General features: G+C 42.5%; 1 protein-coding gene across 6 annotated transcripts in view; it reads right to left on the reverse strand.

Annotated features, from left to right (window-relative positions):
* The window catches only part of CDK18 (cyclin dependent kinase 18), a 138167-nt gene that overhangs the window by 42659 nt on the left and 73719 nt on the right, over nucleotides 1-21789 (reverse strand). For 4 of the 6 annotated variants that reach the window (XM_061632151.1, XM_061632149.1, XM_061632153.1 and 1 more), the window contains one exon: nucleotides 20440-20595. In XM_061632151.1, the coding sequence (XP_061488135.1) occupies nucleotides 20440-20595 (156 nt within the window). The remainder of the gene's footprint in view (nucleotides 1-20439; nucleotides 20596-21789) is intronic. The other 2 variants (XM_061632154.1, XM_061632155.1) reach the window with 1 other exon arrangement.

The following is a 21789-nucleotide window of genomic DNA, read 5'->3' on the forward strand; positions in this document are numbered from 1 at the left end:
CACAGGCTATGAAAAGTATAGACAATCATCCGTTCGCAGTAAAAAAGAAATGAGGAATATCACCAAGATCCAGGGTTAAGCAGCCATCTTGGCAGCAGGCTAGCCATGCCTCCACTCATATTTTGTAAACATTTCCCATGTATTTTGCCTGCTAACTTGTCTCTTATCAATTTTATTATTTTTGTGCATTGCATATTAGTAAATGAAGCCGCTGTTCTGCAAGCATAGATCTCTGTTTCTGGTTGCACTATTACATGGAGTTCCTCTTCCCCAATTCAAGGTCAAAGAGGCCAGGATGGAATTTCCACAGCCCAAAATTCTGTTTCACACATGGAACTTGGCATGCTTTGTGCTGAAATGTTGGTGTCAATTATGAAGCAAACTTCACACCTCATATTTTGACTGCTAAAGTGCAAAAGTGTTCAACTTTTACACTTTCCTAGTAATTAGTGTGTCATAGACTACATGTGTACCCTATTTCAGTTTTCTGAGTAATCTAGAAATGCCATAGCCATTTTAGGGTACACTTTGAAGGACAGGCATGCCAACGACCCATTTTGAATTTTTTTGTATTAACTGGGGTGCCAGGGGTGGTACTATACAGGTACCATTGTTATGGGCTCTAGCACATTAGAAGTGGCCTAAAACCTCCCTTGCAGAGCACAATGAAGTTGTCTAACTTCTGAGTAGGCATGCATATGATTGTGCTGTAAGATGTTTAAATGATCTCTTCCAAGGCATTGTTTATGGAATTGTCACTGGGTGTCCATTTTTTTCATTCAAATGGCTTGCACGTGGAAGCCTCTCTACCATGTACAAGCCCTGACATTTGGATTGAGGCAAAAGTGGTTTAAACTGTTGTGTTTTATTTATCACAGGAGATGCAATATGTGAGCATGAAAAGGCCAAATATCAGCAGGTGGACTTCTAAGCAAACTAAAAGACAATGTTTAGCTGCTCAAGGCATGCTTCCCCACCCCGGCTTCCTGCTGGATTACTGCTCACTATCCCACCAGCTGAGAAGTACCTTCCATGGCAAACATAGATTTAACTGTGTTAATTTCAATCTACTTGACAGTTGTACAGTTTGCTCACTAGCTGATGAACTTGTACACAGCATGGATCAAAACAGTTGCTTGTACTGATAGCAGTGACAGAGAGTGGCAGATTAACTTTTCTGAAGCATCAATATTTCCTGGCCATCATTGGAAAGGGACCGTTTTCCCCAAACCTGATTTGGTGATCCCAAATCACTCTTCAAAATGGTCACTGATATGAATTTCACAAATTTGTCATCATCAACTGGGGGCCAAATTCAGGACAGCTGTTTCATTTCAGCCCTAGCACAAAGCAAGTGTATTAATGTTTATTGAGGTACAAGCTCATGTGAATAAAGCAATAAATCCAGAACAAGCTCACTGAAGGGGAACAAAGGCTGGCAAATCATGAGGTGTGTGTCGCGGACTGAACCTCAACCCCATACAATGATTTATAGAAGAATGCACAACAAAACTGCCAAGCTGGAAATACCACAATGCTTAGGTGGCATGAATACAAGCATCATGAGTGCATCACAGTGTACACTGGAACAAGATCTGACTCCAGAATTCATTGCACATCTTGCACTGAGCTGCGGGGGTTGGATTAGATGATCTCCAATGTGCTTTCTAACTCTATTGTTCTATGACTCATATATATGTCAATAAAAACCTCAACATGGAAGGTTCACTAAAATGTCACTTAGCATGCTGATGGCAATCTATCAAAAAGGTAATTTGTTATTATTAGGCAACATACAATGGGATGAAAATAAAACAACAAGTATCATAACGTCATGATAATTAAAAACTATCACATGCCCACATTTAAAATATGGTGTAGAATCCAGGTTGCTCCATCTCTGAATGAATAAGAGGTGGGGAAAGTAAAAAAGAGAAAGGGGATAGAACAATAAAATTACCCAGGGCCTAGAACATTTTCCCTATAAAGAAATGGTAATTAAGCTAATGAAACTAATTATCCCACTCAATCAGCAAGGAAGTGAAAGACTGTGCCAAACAAGCAAACAGCTTCATAGCAGGATTCCTACTTGGCCGCAGCTACCGTTACCTGACTGCCTTGGCCAGGGTATTTACTAGCTATGTAGGCAGACTCTGGGTGAACATTGCAGAGTCCTGTTTGTTTCTGTTCCACTCTTTATGTGAATCATAGTGGAGCTTGACAATCAGAGCATAATGAGGGTGCATACAATATAAAAGCAAATTAAAAGAGAAACTGCAGACACTGCTGCTGCCTTTGACAAGCCTTAATCCTTTTAGAGTATAAACATATTTAAACATTGCTTCTGCCAAAACAAGCTTTGATCTCCTAAGAAAAGAGGCTAGAATCTCTCTTTGCTCTACTTGAATTGCAAACTTTTAATTACTTTGATAATTGTTCACATTTCTGCTCAGTCCTAAAGACCAAGCTCCACAAAAATTCCAGTTTATATAGTTTATTATTTCCATCAGTCTTTCTTGCACTCCAAGAAGACCGTTAATGAAATATCAGACCCCTGCCCATTTCTATCTGTAGCATTTCCTGGCCAGCATGAACTCACAAAATGTATTGCATTTATCTTTATTTATCTTTACAGCTCTTCTGTAGAAAGAAAGAAAAAAAGAAAGAAAGAAAGAAAGAAAGAAAGAAAGAAAGAAAGAAAGAAAGAAAGAAAGAAAGAAAATCTCCATTGTATAGACAGAAAAGACAGCCTAGAGAATCTCCCTGACTTGCTCCATGTTCACTCTGAGGTTTTATAGAGAAGAGGCATAGAATGAACCATGATTCAATGCTAGTCTGATTGCAAATCTGTTGTTGTTCTCAGAAGGGCCTCAGAGATCTCTGACAGCTGTGAATCAGCGGCAGGCCAATGACATCCCTAGTTTTTCCATATGGTACTGGGATAGCAGGAGGTGAGTTTAGGTGGAGGAATGTAAGGTGTCTCTTAGGCTATTGGGGACTCTGAAAAATATCCTTTCTAGCTTTGTACCATCAGAGTATGCCAAGCCCCAAGGTGACATTGCCTGGAACGCCTTGAGCCCAGTTAGATAATTGTTTGCTTTTCCGTTTGCCAATTTAAGTGTCCATGTGTGTGCCTTATTGTTCCCTGTACCCAGGTGAGCGGGGGGGGGGAGGGAGTGTGAGGGAGAGAGAAAGAAAACACACACAAAGCATGGTTAGTCCTGACGGTTTTCCAGCCTGACAAAGCTCTTTGGCTGCAGCCTAGTTTTGCTAAGAATGGGAGGATCAAGGAAAGTGCCATAGTCCTCGGTCCCTGATAGCAGTGAATTCATATGACTGACATAGTATTTGATTGTTTTATGGATTTATATGCTGCCCTCCAATGTGTAACCAGGGCAGCAGACAAAGGCTAAAAATGACAATAAAAGCAATTTAAAACATTCAAAACAACAAAAATATGGCCCTGCAACTGGAAGTGAAATCATTTTGCTGTAAGGAGCTTGTACAGTCCAAAGCAGCTACACTGCAATTCTGTATATATAATCCAAGTTTAGTCAAATGTTCTCCTCTCCCAGCTCTCTCCCATCCTCCATCCCCAGTTTTCTAATATGGCAAAGTGTAGACTTGAGGAAGATGAGTTAGTTAGGAAGGGGTAGATATCCAATGTTGGAGGTTTTCGGTGAACTAGATAGGCAATTGTTTTTAAAATTGAGTTTTAATATAAATTATAAATATCAATATATTAACAGTGCAATTGTATACATGCCTACTAAAAAATAAACTGCATTAAGTTGCAGGGACTTACTCGCAGGTAACTGGGTATAGATTTGCAGCTTAAGAAATTTGAAAAAGATGCCAAATTGTCCTCTCAACAATCAAATTTCACCATAATCAAACATCACCATCATTCAGAAGCACATCTCCTATCAGTTGATGATGTGACAGGTTTTTCCAATATTCAGTTAGCCAATTTTGAACAAAGCTATAGGTTTGTCTTCTCTCTTTTATGCAAATATAGTTCATAAATGTTAACAATATGGTGCATTTCTATATTTTGTTGTTCCATTCAGCTCCCTGGGGCTGCTGATAGCTTCCAGTATGCTGCATAGAAAATCAGAGATGATCATTAATTCTCAACAACCTAAGATATGTTTCTCGGATACACCAATGAAAGATGATCAGATTATTTATTATTCTTTCAATAGACTCATTAATTCTTCTCCCATTTTTTTTCTTTGCTATCTCACATGATCTCCACATATGGACATATGTACTGGTTACTTTTCCAGAAAATCCTAGTATAAGACTCTATTTTTGTTAAAGATATTGGGAGTAATGTACCATCAAAATGTAAGTTTAACACAGTTCTCTCTAAGCACTGAACACAAAAGGGGGAAATCACACTAAAGACCAAATAATTCACACATATCAACTCCATTTCAGTTTTTATCTGTTCTTTGCAGTAATACTCTAGAAGCAATTGATATATTTGGGACAAAATATGTTTCTTCTTTTTTGCTAAATAGGTTCTTAAAATAAAACCTTTTTGTCAAATTCTGAGATATTGATACGATGGGAGACTTTGATCATTAAGCAGAGGCTATAAGACCAGGATTAATAATGTACAAAGAAACCATCATAACTATAAACGTTATTGTCTCTCCAAGTTTTAAAGAACCCCAGTATCCCATTAGGATTAAAGTCAACTTTTCTATTAGAAAGGCAATTTACTTGAGATAATCCTCCATTTATCTCACATTTTAATAAAGAGCAAATTAGCATATTACTTTTACAAAAAAACTTTCATTCAGTCTAATTTACCTATAAAGTTTGTCATTTAACTGAGCTATATTCTTGCTCTAATTTCATTCATGATTTGTGCAGATACAAGATGCATACTGGGCATAGTGGAACTTATCTTAATAATTACATCCATTTGGACTGTTACAATACACTCTGTGTGGGGCTGCCTCTCAAAAGTGTTCAGAAACTTCAGCTGGTTCAAAATGTTGCAGCTAGGCTGTTGATTAGAGATGGTTATTGTGACCATATTACTCCTTTGTTAAAACAGTTTCACTGCCTGCTGGTCTGTTTCTGGGCACTGTTCAAAGTATTGGCTATGACTTATAGAGCCGTACACAGTTTAAGACCAGGATGGCTGAAGAATTGTCATTATAAACCTACCCAGGCTTTGAGATCTTCCAGGAAGTCCCTTCTCTCTCTTTTCCACCAGCATTGAGGCCCATCTGGTGGGGCTAAGAGAGGTACTTTTCAGACCCCCCTCCCCCAGCTCTCAGATTCCATTCCTAGGAACATCTGTCTAGTCCTCTCATTGATTGACCTTCTGTTGTCAGGCAAAGACCTTTTAAGAGGAGGCTTTTGGCCTATGATTTGAGTACTCATCCTTACGGGTATTTTAATTGGCCTTAACCATCTTCCACTCTGTTTTTACTGTACTTGGAATGATTTTATCTGCTTCTTTTAAAATTATTATTTCACACAGTTTTATTGTACATGTTGTTATTATTGCAGGGTGCCTTGTACACCAATGTGGAAATAAATAAACAAATAAAACAAGATACAAACAAAGATCCAATCAATATCCCTCTGTAAACAACTTCTCTGTTAGCACAATTTAAGGGTGGGTAACTTTAACCTGTCTCTTTTCAGCTTGTCTTACTGTTTCCTTGTAGTTCACAACTGTCTTTTTTGCCCATAAATATTGGAGGGAAAGCTCCTGCTATTTCTTTCTGTGGTTATCTCCCAGCAGCGTGGGCAGCACTTGAAACAAGAAATTCATTTGAGATAATAAAATCATCTTTATAGAAGAAAACTGTCTTGAAAAGGACAAATGTAACTTTTCCCATTTTCCTATTTGGGATTTTACATTGACCAGCAAGGTATGTGCAATGTTTGTTTTCTTGCCTGAGAACAACATGGCATAGACTTCCGGGAAGGGTGACTTCGCTTGTGCCTGCTTTTGAGACGGGCTCCCGCCTCAAAAGAAGCTTATTCAGATATAAATCAGTCAGAACATTTTTTTTTTGACTGATGAAATTTCTCCCGGGCAGGGAGAAACGTAGAGATCAACCTCAAAAGCCTGTTTTTGTTGGGAGGACTGGATTTCATTAATTTATGAGAAAAGGTCCAGCCAACAATGCCGGACGGACTTCCAAACTTTTGCTCTATCTGTTTAATGCGATACTTTATCTTTTCTTCAAAGAGAAAACCGACTAACAGGCAAGCACCCTTCTTTCTATTATTTTTCTTACTTGGTTTAAATTGTTGCAGCAAAAGGAGATTTGTCAGATTGATCGGCTTTGAAGTACTCCTGGGTGAGCTATAACTCTTCTCTGTTATTCACGAAATTAACAGCTTATCTGTTTCTGTTGCAAAAAGCTGTCCTGGAAGTGCATCCTAAAGATATAAACAGAAGAGGGATTTCTATTCCGAGGAATGTTATATTGTCTGGGACTATTCTCTTTTTGGTCTATTTTATTTCGACGAATCTGCTTCTTCACGACGCCACTAATTGTTTTGATGCTGGGAACCAAATTTGTTTTGTATTCTTGAACATAGAGAGATAAGGCAGGCTGCTCTGTTTATACTGTGATGTCATCAAGCCTGGAATATTAACCCAATTGTTGCTGAAATAAGAAGTGGTTCTTCTTTATTTCTGTTTTGCTTTGTTTTCGTGGTTTTAAAAATGGCAATCAAGAAAGTGGCTGAGAATCTGGAAGTAATTATGTTTCAGAAAATAATGGATGAGATTGAGATAACGAAACAAACCCTGCGACAGGGCAGTAAGGAGCTGAAAATTGAACTGAGCAAAATGACGCAGGAGCTTAAAGAAATAGGGGATCCTGTGAGAGAGGAGAATGAGATCAGAGATGAGAAAAGAAAAAATAAAGGGAAGATACAAGCCCTGGAGATTGGAACAAATGTGGAATTGGAAAAAGATCTGGAGTTTATGGATATTAGAAATAAAATCTACTGTTTGGAATTTAACGTTATCTCTGAAGAAATTAATGAAGATATTAGAGATAAAGTTATCAATGGCTTGGATAATCTTCTGGACTGGAATGACGTGATGGAGTTTGATATAGTGAAAATCTATGGAATTAACTGCAGCCATGTGACAATGGAAAAACTCTCAAGAGATGAGCCAGTGCATTTTGTAAAAAAGAAGAACAGAGATATGACTTTACAACAGTACTTCAGCAACTTATTCAGAATGGATGGCAAGAAAATATTTGGGATAGAGGAAATTCCCATCAGACTCTTATTATATGACTATGGCTATGACAGCAAGATTATTATGGAATACTGATAATGGAAGATTGGACACTGAAATTACTGGACAACAGGACTATTGAAGATGGAAGATGAAATTAACAGGGATAATGGAATAATGGCTATTGAAATTATTGGACCTAACAGATTTTGATGAGATGGATTAATCGAAATGTTTATTTGGAGAAAAATTGATAGATATATTTCTTAAAGAATTGAAAAAAAAAAGAGAACAACATGGCATACACTTGCAACAAGTGTAAGCTGGTGATGCGGTTGGAAGAAAAAGTGAGATGCCTGGAACAGCGGGTGGCCACACTGAAGAGTATAAGAGAAGATGAAGAGTTCTTAGACAGAATGCTGGAACAACACGAAAGACAAGTACAGGAGGTGGAAGAATTACAGCATGCTGAAGCAGAAAAGGAGACTGTTGTGGGGAGGAACAACGAAGTGGAGGAAACTCTGTGGAAAAGGGTGGCAAGAGCAGAACAGCTAGAAGATACCTTTCACCAGTGGAACTATGGAACCACTTTCAGGCACTTGAGGATGAGACTGGAGGAAACCCTGCAGGGGAAGAATTATAAGAGACCCCATGCAACAGCAAGCAAGAGGCTGAAGCTCAGTCAAGCGGAAGAATGAAACCATGGTCCATAACAAAAAAAGAGTAGTAGTAGTGGAAGACTCCCTACTGCATGGGATTGAAACCCAAGTATGCCAAGAGGATATATAGACTCACCAGGTATGCTGTCTTCCTGGAGGACTGATTAGAGATGTTACAGAAGGGTTGCCATCACTCATAAAGCCCACTCACAGGTATCCCATAGCAGACCTATGAAGAAATCACCTCAGACTTTGAAGCTCTGGGAAGGAAACTCAAGGACTTTGGGGCCCAGATAGTTTTCTCGTCCATCCTTCCGATACTTAGAAGAGGAGTAGAAAGGGAAAGAAAAATACTACTGGTGAATGATTGGCTACGAAGTATGTGGATTAAAATAAATGGGGCAGAAATAAAAGGAACATGGTGGTTGGAGTCTACTACTGACCACCCAATCAAGGACAAGACAAGGATGAAACTTTTGCAAAGCAAATTGCCAATGTTTCGAGGGCATAATATAGAAGTAATGGGGGACTTCAGTTACTCCGATATCTGTTGGGAGAGAAATTCTGCCAAACATGGCCCTGCCAAGAAATTCCTGAATTATGTTGGAGATAACTTTCTCCTACAGAAAGTGGAGGAAGCAACTAGAAGATCTAACCAACAGAGATGACTTGGTGGATGAAGTGGAACTCTGGGGGAAAGTGACCAAATTATACTTGCATTCTTGATTTTAAAGGAAACAAAAGCTGAGAGTAGCCATATGCGTACCGTGGACTTCGGAAAAGCCAATTTTAATAAACTCACAGCAATGGTAAGTAAAGTTCCAAGGTGAGCAACCCTAATGAGAAAAGGAGTCCAAGACAGGTGGGAGTTTCTAAAAGAGGAAATTCTAAAGGCACAATGGCAAACAATTCCATCAAGGAAAAAAGCGGGAAAACAGAAGAAGAAGCCAATGTGGCTTCACAAAAAGCTTAGAGATTACCTGAAAACAAAACAAAAAAAGACATATACAGGAAGTGGAAGGAAGGCCAGGCTAAAAAGGAAGAGTACAGAGAGGTAGCACAGAATTGCAAGGATGGCATCAGGAAGGCTAAAGCTGAGAATGGGCCGAAGTTAGCAAGAGATTCCAAAAGCAACAAAAAAGCTTTCTTCAGGTACATCCACATTAAAAACAGAGAAAAGAAATGGTGGTACAGCTACCCAATGAGGATGGCAAAATGATAACAGATGACAAGGAAGAGTCAGAAGTGCTCAATTCCTAATTTGGCTCAGACTTCTCCCAAAAGAGGGTCTATGACCCTCCTGGGAAATGTGAAGATGAAGGGGCAGAACTGGAGTTTGAGATTGACAGACAAACTGTCAAAGAATATCTATCACTGAAAAAGTTCAAATCTGCAGGGCCTGATGAACTGTCCGTTATCTTTGTGAAATCATGGAGGATGGATGAAGTGCTGACTGGAGGAAGGCTAATGTTCAAGGTTCAAGTTCAAGGTTCTAGTTTTGGTGTACAAAGCCCTATACAGCTTGGGACCAGGATACCTGAAACACCATTTTATCCCTTATATACCCAGTCAATCACTGCACTCTGCAGGTGAGGGCCTCTTGCAGATACCATCTTATCAAGAGGTCTGTTCTGCACAACATAGGAAATGGACCTTTAGTGTGGCGGCACCTTCCCTGTGGAATTCCCTCCCCTTAAATATTAGACAGGCGCCATCTCTGTTATGTTTTTGGCGCCTATTGAAGACCTTGCTCTTTCAACAAGCCTTTTAAGTTGAGACCTTATCCCAGTCTGCATCCATGTTGGAACTGCTTTTTAATATGTTTTTAAAACTTTTTTTTAAAACCAAAAGTCTTGAAAGCTTTTTATAAAATGTTTTTAAAGATGTTTTATTTTAATGTATTTTAAAGTCTGTTTTTATGATGTTTAAAGTGTTTTTAGTGCTTTTGTTTGCCACCCTGGGCTCCTGCTGGGAGGAAGGGGAGGATATAAATCAAATCAGATAGATAGATAGATAGATAGATAGATAGATAGATAGATAGATAGATAGATAGATAGATAGATAGATAGATAGATAGATAGATAGATAGATAGATAGATAGATAGATAGATAGATAGATAGATAGATAGATAGATAATGTTGTCCTTTTCTTCAAAACGGGCAAAATGGAGGAAACTGGGAACTACAGACCAGTCAGCCTGATATCAATCCATGGAAAATTCTGGAACAGGTAATAAACTGGTCAGTCTGTAAAGGTAAAGGTGTCCCTGCACTTGTCGTGCGAGTCATTTCCAACTCTTAGGGTGACATCTTACGACATTTACTAGGCAGACCGTATATATGGGGTGGGATTGCCAGTTCCTTCCCCGGCCTTTCTTTACCCCCCAGCATATGCCAGGTACTCATTTTACCGACCACGGATGGATGGAAGGCTGAGTGGACCTCGACCCCTTTTACCGGAGATTCCACTTCCTCCTTCCGTTGGAATCGAACTCTGGCCGTGAGCAGAGCTTTGGCTGCGTTACCGCCGCTTACCACTCTGCGCCACTCTGTAAGCCCCTTGAAAACAATGCATTGATTACTAGAAGCCAAGATGATCGGGCAACCTCCCTGGCAGACTATGGGAATATTGTAGACATAATATATTTCGACTTCAGCAAAGCTTTTGACAAAGTGATATTCTGATTAGCAAGCTAATTAAATGTGGGCTAGATGGAACAACCAACAGGTGGATCCACAGATGGCTACAGAATCAGAGTGCTTATCAGTGGTTCCTTCTCAAACTGGGGGGAGGTAATGAGTGGGGTACTGCAGGGCTCGGTCCTGGGCCAAGTGCTCTTCAACATTTTTATTAATGACGTGGATGAGGAGGTGCAGGGAATGCTTATCAGATTTGCAGATGATACAAAGTTGGGATGGATAGTTAATACCCTGGAAGACAGAAACAAAATTCAAAGGGATCTTGATAGACCCAGTGCCTGCAGGAAGAGAAGAACACTGCTGCCCAGGGAAGGAGAGCCTGCTGCTGCTGCTGCTGGATCACCATCTCCACCATCCTTCCCTGTGGACTTCTGCCTGCCAGACGTACATCTGCAGGACCAGGCCCCAGGTACCCAGCCAGCTGTGACTGATTCCCACCACCTGTCCCTCTTTGGAGGGATACATAAGCCGGCTGGCTGAGGTGGCCTGGGAGACCCAGTGCCTGCAGGAAGAAGAAACCATAGCCCCAACGGAAGGAGGTGCGGCTGCTCGTGCGGCTGCTCGTGCGGCTGCTCGTGCGGCTGCTCGTGCGGCTGCTCGTGCGGCTGCTCGTGCGGCTGCTCGTGCGGCTGCTCGTGCGGCTGCTGCGCTGCGGCTGCTGCGGCCGCTGTGCTGCAGCCGCTGTGCTGCTGCCGCTGCCGTGGGACCACCACCTCCACCACCCTTCCCAGAGGGACTTCTGCCTGGCAGGACCAGGCCCCAGGTACCCAGCCAGCTGTGACTGATTCCCACCACCTGTCCCTCTTTGGAGGGATACATAAGCCGGCTGGCTGAGGTGGCCTGGGTTTTTTTGTGTGTGTGCTGTGTCTGTTTGTTTGTTTTTTGTTTGCTTTCCTCTCTGCGGCTGCTGCTACGGTGTGCTTCTCCGTCACTGCCGCCGTTGCGGCTTTGCACATAGAGACTGCTGCTGCTCTGTGCCTGGCCTGCTGTCGCCTTGTGGCCGCCGCGGCTTTGTTTCTCGCCGCAGCTGACGTTTTTGTGGGCCTTTACCATCATCTGACTGTTTAGGTGGGAAGAAGAGAGATCTTGCAGCTGGCATCTGCGTGCACAGTATGCGGGCCTAGGTTTTGGCATGTTGGCTGAATTTGAATGGTGTGGTTGTATAGTGAGTGTGTGTTGTGTGTGAGTGTGTATGTTTGTATATATGGTTGTTTGTATTTTTGTATTATAGTTTACAATGTGCCTGGGGAAGAGATCTTTCTATCAAGTGGGGAGACTAGAGGGGGCCCCAATTGCCGTAGTGACGGGCAGAGGGAGGTATGGTGTTATGAGAGGGACATGCCAGGTAAGGGGAACGCGGCCCAGACATGTAGTGGCTGTGCCTTGTTCGGGTCCCTCTCATATCCGCAGGGTTGTTGGTTGTCCTCTCAGCCAACCCTCAGATCTCCAGTTGCTGCTTCTTAATGCCAGATCGGTACAAAATAAAACCTCCCTCATCCATGATTTGATTATGGATGAGGCAGCCGATCTGGCATGCATAACCGAGACCTGGGTAAGCGAGCAGGGTGGAGTTAGTCTCTCCCAGCTCTGCCCACCGGGGTATTTGGTTCAGCATCATGGGAGATCTGAGGGTCAGGGAGGTGGGGTTGCTGTGGTCTATAAGAGTTCCATCTCACTCACCAAGCACCATGTCCATGCAGTTACGGGTCTGGAGTGTTTGCACCTTGTGTTGGGCCAGAGGGACAGACTGGGAATTCTTTTGGTGTACCGCCCACCTTGCTGCCCAATGGCTTCCCTAACTGAGCTGACGGAAGTGGTCTCGGAGGTATTGTTGAGATCCCCCAGACTATTAGTACTGGGGCATGTCAACATCCATGCCGAGGCTTCTTTGTCTGGGGCGGCTCAGGACTTCATGGATGCCATGACAACCATGGGGCTGTCTCAACGTGTTAGTGGCCCAACACATACATCGGGGCATACTCTCGACCTTGTTTTTACTACTGGACATGGGGATAGTAATCTGGATGTGGGGAGTCTTACATCTCTCCCTTTGTCATGGTCAGATCACTGCTTGCTGAAGTTTAGACTTTCAGTGGCCTTTTCCCTCTGCAAGGGTGGGGGACCTATTAAAATGGTCCGCCCCCGGAGACTAATGAATCCTGATGCTTTTCAAAGGGCTCTGGGGGATTTTCTGGCTGATAGGACTGGCGCTTCTGTCGAAGCCCTGGCTAATCTGTGGAATGCAGAGATGACCCGGGCAGTGGACACGATCGCTCCTGCGCGCCCTCTCCTTTGTAGAGCTCATACAGCTCCTTGGTATACTCCGGAGCTAAGAGCGATGAAGCAAGATAGGAGACGGCTTGAGCGGAGTTGGAGACGAACTCCCGACGAATGCAATTATGCGCTGGTTTGTGCTTCTACCAAGCTATATGTAGGTGCGGTGAGGGCGGCGAAGAAACAACATTTCGCCGCCACTATTAAGTCATCTCTCTCCCGCCCAGCGGAGCTTTTTAGAGTTGTCCGAGGGCTACTCCACCCTGGCCCACAGGACATGGTAGATACATCGGTAGCCCGCTGTAATGAGTTTGCTAAGCACTTCCAGCATAAGATCTTATGCATTCATCGGGACCTAGATTCCCATTTTATGACAGTTAGTCCTAATGAGGTGTCTGGAACACAGTCTAGTCATGTTTTGTTGGATGAGTTTCAGTCGGTTCAGTTCGAGGACGTGGTCAAGGTGCTTGGACAGGTACGTGCAACCACTTCGGTACTTGATCCTTGCCCCTCTTGGCTTATAAAAACTAGCAAGGATGGAACAGCTGGCAGGGCCAAGGAAGTGATAAATGCCTCTTTACGAGAGGGAGTGGTCCCTGGCTGTCTGAAAGAAGCGACTTTGAGACCACTCCTGAAAAAACCTTCCTTGGACCCAGAGGACTTTAACAACTATAGACCAGTGGCAAATGTTCCATTCTTGGGCAAGGTCTTGGAACGAGTGGTTGCTGACCAGCTCCAGGCGCTATTGGATGAAACCGATTATCTAGATCCATTTCAGTCGGGTTTCAGACCTGGTTTTGGCACTGAGACGGCCTTGGTCGCCCTGTGTGATGACCTATATCGGGAGAGAGACAGAGGGAGTGTAACTCTGTTGATTCTCCTTGATCTCTCAGCGGCTTTTGATACCATCGACCATGGTATCCTTCTGGAGAGACTTGAGGAGTTGGGTGTTGGAGGCACTGCTTGGCAGTGGTTCCGCTCCTACTTAGGGGGCCGTCTCCAGAAGAGAATACTTGGGGAACATTGCTCGACCCCGTGGGTTCTCCAATATGGGGTCCCGCAGGGTTCGGTCTTGTCTCCCATGCTCTTTAATATCTATATGAAGCTGCTGGGTGCAGTCATCCGGAGTTTTGGAGTGCGTTGTCATCAGTATGCTGATGACACGCAGCTCTACTTCTCCTTTTCATCTTCTTCAGGTGAGGCGGTCGATGTGCTGAACCGTTGTCTGGACGCGACAATGGACTGGATGAGAACTAACAAACTGAGACTCAATCCGGATAAGACTGAGATGCTGCTGGTGGATGGTTTCTCTGGTCAGATGGTGGATACATACCCTGTCCTGGACGGGGTTACACTCCCTCTAAAGGATCAGGTTCGTAGTTTGGGAGTCGTTTTAGACTCTTCCCTATCACTCGAGGCCCATGTAGCCTCGGTGGCACGGAATGCGTTTTACCAACTTCGGTTGGTAGCCCAGCTACGTCCCTATCTGAGTAAGGAGGACCTTACATCAGTGGTTCATGCTCTGGTAACCTCACGTTTGGACTACTGCAACGCGCTCTACGTAGGGCTACCTCTGAAGACGGTTCGGAAGCTACAGCTAGTGCAAAATACGGCGGCCAGACTGCTAACAAGAACTAAGCGGTCTGAGCATATAACACCTGTTCTGGCTCGCCTGCACTGGCTTCCAATATGCTACCGGGCCAGATTCAAAGTGTTGGTATTAACCTATAAAGCCTTATACGGCGCGGGACCACGATACCTGCAGGAACGCCTCTCCCGTTATGAACCGGCTCGTACACTACGGTCTACTACGAAGGCCCTCCTCCGGGTCCCGACCCATAGGGAGGCCCGGAGGGTAGTAACAAGATCTAGGGCCTTCTCAGTGGTGGCCCCCGAATTGTGGAATAGTCTCCCGGCGCCACACTATTATCTTTTCGGCGCCAGGTTAAAACCTTTCTCTTCTCTGAGGCATTTTAATCTAAGTTATTTATGTAAATGTTGTAATTGGTATTTTAGATGATGTACTTTTATATTTGTTATATTGATCTTGTAATTTTATTATTGTATATGTTTCTATGTTTGCCGCCCAGAGAGCTGTTTGCTAGTCGGGCGGGATATAAGCTGAATAAAATAAATAAATAAAATAATCAGTGAACTTTTGACTCAGCCTTCATTTCCAATGACCACTGGAAAAGCCACATTGCTTTGGAAGTCAGGACGTCAATGCATGGATGGAAAAACAGCCACAGAGAGGAAAAAAACTAGTATAAGAACCTCTGGGCTGTTTGAGACAACATTGCATAATGAACATTGCAAGAGTGTGACAGCCCCTTAACATTAATGGAAAGATTTGCACTGACTTGAATGAGATCAGGGGTTAGGCCCTATGTCCATTTCTGAATATATTCATGGAATAAAACATATGGAAAAATGCTGTAGACACATGTTCTGTTCTACCATGCAACATAATCCAAAGTAAGCTCCAAAGTAAGGTCCCAGTGAAACTTACTTGAGAGTAAGTACATGGAGGGATGTGTGAGGATTTTGCTGGGTCCATATTTTTAAACTAATCAACCTGATTCACCCTTTCTGAACTAATACATGGATTGAAACCTTTGGGTTTTGCACTTCTATGAATTTTGCAATACAGTTCATCCCTCAAAAAATATACCAAAATGCATATTTTAGAGTAAAGTGTGCAAAAAAATGCATATTTTGAGGGGAAAACATTTAGAATAATGCACATTTTAATGGAATGAACACATGCAAAACTGGCATGGACTGGAAAAAAACCAATCTATCTATAGGATTGCAACCTTATCTTTTTTGCCATGCATTGTCACTGGTTATGATGACAGCAATTTAGTTTCCACCCTCTTGTTTTACTCTCTTCTCTCAGCTTGGTTGCTACTGTGGGCAGACAGTTTTGTTAGAGCTGCATGGAACAGGTTACCTACTAATGAGCCATGGAAACCCGTGTATCCCTCTGGATGGGTTTCATACAGTCAGCCGTCAATAGTGCACTCTCTGACTACAGCTAAAAATTGGAATTCAACAGATTTTTCCAAATGTTAAGCTTTGCTTCTGCAATTACTGGAGAAGCAAAATAATGTAGTTATATTTGGGTTTTATTCAAGTCATATTCAGAGTAGATCTACTGAAATAAATTTAAAGGTCCCATGTAGAGTGTCTTGCAATAATCCCACTTTTTAAAAACATACGCACACAGTCGGATGAACACTCCCCTTGTGCTGTAAAGCAAAGTTTTGTGAAGCAAATAGCAAACTATTGTGTTGGAAGACATTAGTCAGATTTTTGATCATGAGGAACTGGCTCAGAGGGAAACTAGCCAGAGACGTGTTTTATAGTTTGTTCCCAACAAAAGCAACATCCTAGGCCAGATGTGAAACAGAGTATATGTGTGTGCGCGCACACATAAGTGTATGTACAGAGCTATCCTTTCGGTTCATGCTTTTTCTTTTTCTTTTTCTTTTTAACAGCTCTTGCCCTTTTCATTCCTCCAGTTTTCTCCTTTTCTCTTGAGCCTTGTGGGGAGTCTGGAGACAAATAGCAGGGGATTAACTGCAGCTATTATGGAACCATGAGGTGTCTGCAAACAAGCAAACAGCTGGCCTTTAAACTCTCTACATTTGTTCTCCAATAACTGCCGCATCACATATTCACGTGATGGTCACATGATCACCAATTTTGTAAAGAACAAAATATTGCAACAGGGAAAACTCAACATGACATCCCTGCAAAAGAAACATGGAAAGTGCCCAAACCCCCTGCAACAAATGAACAATTGCAAATATCATGCAACCCCCCTATGCCCCCCCAATCCTATGATAATCTGGACGGGGCCTTTGGCATTTGAGAACTTATGGCTACTGCATGAATATCATAGTTTACAGTCCCTTTCTCGTCCCTTCTGTGCATATACCACCACAGCAGCACCCACAAACTAGACTAAGTTGGGTAGGAAAAAATCCTCTTTCATGGATGAGTTTAGGGCAGGGCTGAAAAAGCTGGAGCACTGGGCTGAAAATAACAGAATGAAATTTAAAAAGGATAAGTGCAGAGTTCTACACCTAGAAAAAAGAAACCAAATGCACAGTTATAAGATGGGGGATACTTGGCTCAGTAATACTACAAGATCTTGGAACTGTTGATCACATGCTGAAAATGAGCCAACAGTGCAATGTGGCTGCACAAAACACAAGCACTATTTTAGGCTGCATTAACAGAAGTATAGTTTCCAAATCACGTGACGTATTAGTTCTCCTCTATTCAGCACTGCTTAGACCTCATCCTGAGTACTGTGTCCAGTTCTGGACCCCACACTTTAAGAATGATGAAGACAAAACTGGAAGAGGTTCAGAGAAGGGCAACAGGGATGATCAGGGCACTGGAAACAAAGCCCCATGAGGAGCAACTGAAGGAACTGGACATCTTTAGCCTTGGGAAGAGAAAACCAAGGGGAGATATGATAGCACTATTCAAGTACTTGAAAGGTTTCCACGCAGAGGGGGGCCAGGAGCTCTTTTTGATCGTCCCAGACCGCAGAACGCGGAATAATGGGCTCAACTTACAGGAAGCCAGATTTTGACTGAACAAACTGTTAGTGCGGTACAACAATGGAACAAATTATTTAAGGACGTGGTGGGCTCTCCAACACTGGAGCATTCAAGAAGCAGCTGGACAGCCACCTGTCAGATATGATTTAATTTTCATTCCTGCATTCAGCATTCAGCAGGAGGTTGGACTCAATGACCTTATAGGCCCCTTCCAACTCTACCATTCTGTGATTCTATTCTTCTTCTTGGCATTTTTATATACTTCTTTTCTACTATTCAAGTATTTCCCAAGTACCTTACTTGTTTGCTGCATAAGTTAACCTAGCCATTATCTTATTTGTTGTTCTTCATTATTCTGCAGATTAATTCCAATTGTTTCCTTTTCCCTTTATTTGTAACCAGCTAACTTTCCATTTTCAGCTAACTGAAGTTCCATGAAGTTCACCAATTGAATCAGTTAAGATCATAGCAACATCATCCAATATAGACTTAGTTTGCATTCATTGTTCTTCACTTTTATACCCTTAACCATCTGGAGCTCTCTTATTGCTAATGGTTCCAGGTACAAGACAAATAAGTGGGCCAATAAATTGTTGTTTTATTGTACTGTCATACTGAAAATCCATAATATTTGCATACAGGAAAAAAGTCTGGGTCCCTGCTATGGGTGAGACATAGGACCTTCCTCATTACTAATTGTCACCTCTGGTATATGAGGAAGTCAGGGAAGCCTTGCTTCCTCTCCTGCAAGTAACAAAACAATCTCTATAATTTATCTGATAGAAGGCAAAGTGAAAAAAAAATTGTTTTTGCAGTGGCTGTCCTTGCAGTTGCAAAAAACAGTATGAAATTCATTCAAAGCAATGGAATGGAAAACTTACTTGCTCTCTATGATGTGTCTATTTTGCTTATCTACATTCTGTTTTGTACAACTATATTCAGCTCTGTTTCTGGAAGAGGGATCTCATTTTGTTTTTTCAAAAATGATTTTTTTAAAAATAACATTGAACAGTTTTTGTATGCATTGCCTATATATTGGCTTAATGCCAATATTCTTGTGTCTTTCTGTAGCTATCTTTTAGGTTTCCCAACATAATAAATCTTACATGTACAAGAGGGACTGGCAATAAGTTCAGTCCTATTCAGTGTTGCAGTCAGCCAGCCATGCTCTCCTTCACCCATTTTGTTCCTCATTTTCTGTGCTCCCCCTCAACAGACACTCAGCATTCTATGGCCACTGAGCATGTTCAGTCCTCACTGGGTTGCTTTATAGAGTTCCTCACTCCCTCATAGATGTTTTTCTAATATTTTGTATATTTCTGCAAACCAATGGGTTCCCCAAGCTTGCTGATACTCTGTGCATGGATGGCGCCATGTTGGCTACCAAAGAAGCCATACTCACCTATACTTCAGAAGCAGAGAGAATGCTTACTTGTCATGTAAACAGCATGAAATGGAACTATAATATAATCTGGTACTATAACTGGGGTTTTTATATGGAGACCAGGTGCTTCCCAAAACCATAAACTGGGGTTTGGAGGATCTTTATTGATGAAGGTGTCCACTCAAAGTGGGAGAAGAAATGTTTCTTCCATTTTTTGAATAAGAAAAAAATCGATAGGATCGAGTTTGCAGGCTATTGAAAAGATTATTAAGCTAATGTGTATAAGAATTTTAGCATTCAGAAAGCACTATATAAAATGTTGAATATTATTACAGAGGTAGGATTTGGAACATGGCCTGGTGTGGACAGGGCTATTCTCCCTGCCATACTATTATTATGTTCCCAATTTTTAAATGGTGAACAAAGGCATAAAACAAAACCTTGTAACGGGTACCACATTTTTGAGACCAAATAAATCTGTATTCTTACATGGCCTAGTGATAAGAGCATGCAATTCTTTAATGTACATGCAATCTACCCAACCTCTCTGAAACACAGAAACTGAGACCAATTATGTCTGTCAATGACAAGTTTGTGACAGAGTAGGAAAATCTAACCCGGTCATAGCCCTATCCTACCTCTCCTTATACTGCAATGCCTAATTACCTCCAATTGGTCCCTGGAGCATCCTCCATTTCATGAAGGACTGCAAGTAGCTCAGATATCAAATTTCTACTTGCAATCTAGTAATTTTACCAATTTAGCAACACAGAAGTTTAAAGGGGGTACCGTGAACAATTTACTGGGATGGGGGGGAGAGAGGAGGGAGTAGCATCATGGTGGCAGGCTACTTCCCCAACATATATATGCTTATTAGAATATGCATAAAGTCACTGCAGATGCTCTCTATATGCATTTGGGAACCCTGCAATGGCAGGGGTTTAAATTGTGTGGATAGAGCTCTCCACGTGAACAATGGTACAGACAGTAGCTTTTGACACTTCTTTCGGTGAATACTTGTTTAGGTCAGGGGTGCAGCTTGCTGTCGTCAGGTTTCTCTCCCCACCCCTGTGAGTTTTCATTTTAGCCCCTTTGAACATCTATGTGTGACAGACATGAGCAATTAAGTCAGCTCTCACAGAGCTCTTACCTGATACTTTAAAGAAATTATGCATGCTGTTTCAGCAAACTGGACATGTAGGCTGCAGTGCTCCAAGGTACTTTTCAGATTATGGTGGCCTCTGGCTAGTCCAGATGGCAGAGATGGAGAGGAGTGATAGTGGAACCAACACATACTGAATTCTGCATGGCTGGTTTGCCACTGGAAACCTGGAGGTATCTAGAGGAAGGTACCACCAGCCTTTTCCAAGGCAAAAGCACCCGATGCTAGCAGCAAGGATGTAACCATTCTTTTCCACACTACAGCATCCTGCTCTCCACCACAGTAAATTCCAAGGGCTTCATAAGCTGTAATAGCCACTAACTGCTATTGCTCCCCAATTTATGGTCACTGATAATCTCTGAGGACTTCAGCTGCCCAAGAACGACTTTGGCACCCCCCCTGCCCCCCCCACTTCTCATTCAGTGCTGCTGACCCCAATAGCATTTTACCTTCATTCTTCCTGTTGTTGAGCTGGTTAAACTGCTCTGTGAACTCTGCCAGTGACTCCTCAATAGTTTCCGTCCGGGGAACTGAAAGGGAAAAACGGCGCTTGAAAGTTTTCATCTTGTTCATTGTATCCTCTTGTAGCAAAGTGATAGTAGGATCTGGATTGGGAAGAAAGAGAGGCAAAACAGTCCACTGAGGAAGTCCTTTGCATCAGAGAGCTGCATACCTGGTGTGGCAACCAAACTCAGAGAAGAAAATCCTGACTTCACTGAAATCCCAGATTTTTCCAGCAAAGAGAGTGTTCTACTCAGGAGCAATTCACACAATCCAATTTTGGATTGGGGCTTGTTTTGCATCTGATGAGATGGATCCGTATTTATGGCCAGCCTGGAATGGACTTCTAGGGTCCAACTTTACAGGATAGCAGCAGTTCCATGTGCTTAAATGCAGAGTTGACCTGATTACACAGAAAAGCATGTGTGTAGGGACACACAAGTGAGATGTTCAACACCTTCAGCCTGCCTGAGACTTACTTCCTTGACTCCCCTCATCCCAACTTCTGGCGTTGGACCTTAACTGGTGGCATCAGCTCCAGAATTTAATGGGTACGAGTGAGGCTTGGGTAAGATTCCCTCATTGGACCCACCTCCTTGCCATTGTCAGAATGGCTAATTCACTTGCCTTCTCCCTTTGATCTTTACCTGCTCAGAAGGAGAAGGCAAGCCAAAGAGAGGCTGCTGCACCTTCTTCTGGCTCTTCTCATTGCTTGCATGCTGGTAGATGAACAGGGAACAACAGCAAGAAAGATGAGGGGGAGCAGGGCCAGAGAGTTTTGGGGGTTTGTAATGGAATGGATCCATAACAAGTTGCCCAGGGTTGCCAACCTCTGACACTGACTCTACTGGCTGGAAGAAAAGTATATGGAAAGAGGAGCTATATGGGAGAAATTTTAGCCCAAGGTTAGCAAAATCCACAGAGGAAAAAGTAGGTCCCAGATGATGTAACAAAAACTACAGAGAAAGGGATGGGGAATCTTTTTCCTAGGAAGGGCCACTGACTCACACGTAGGTCAATCTGGGCTGCAGCCAATGTTGGGCACAGTCACAGCCACAGCCAAAAGTAGGTGGAGTGTGCAGCATTATAAGATTGTGTAGTTCTCTCTCCCTCCCTTCAGTCACCCCACCTCTTTGGGCCATGTGAAATTAGACAAAGGACAGATTCACCCACTCAGCAATGAAGGATAAATTCTTGAATCATTTTAACCTTTAAACCTCTCAAAGGCTTGGGACCAAGTTACCTAAAAGACTACCTTCTCCCATATGTACCCAACCTGGATCTTAAGAACTTCTTCA

This window comes from Rhineura floridana, chromosome 6, assembly GCF_030035675.1.
Source record: "Rhineura floridana isolate rRhiFlo1 chromosome 6, rRhiFlo1.hap2, whole genome shotgun sequence".
In the NCBI taxonomy this organism is placed as follows: domain Eukaryota; kingdom Metazoa; phylum Chordata; class Lepidosauria; order Squamata; family Rhineuridae; genus Rhineura; species Rhineura floridana.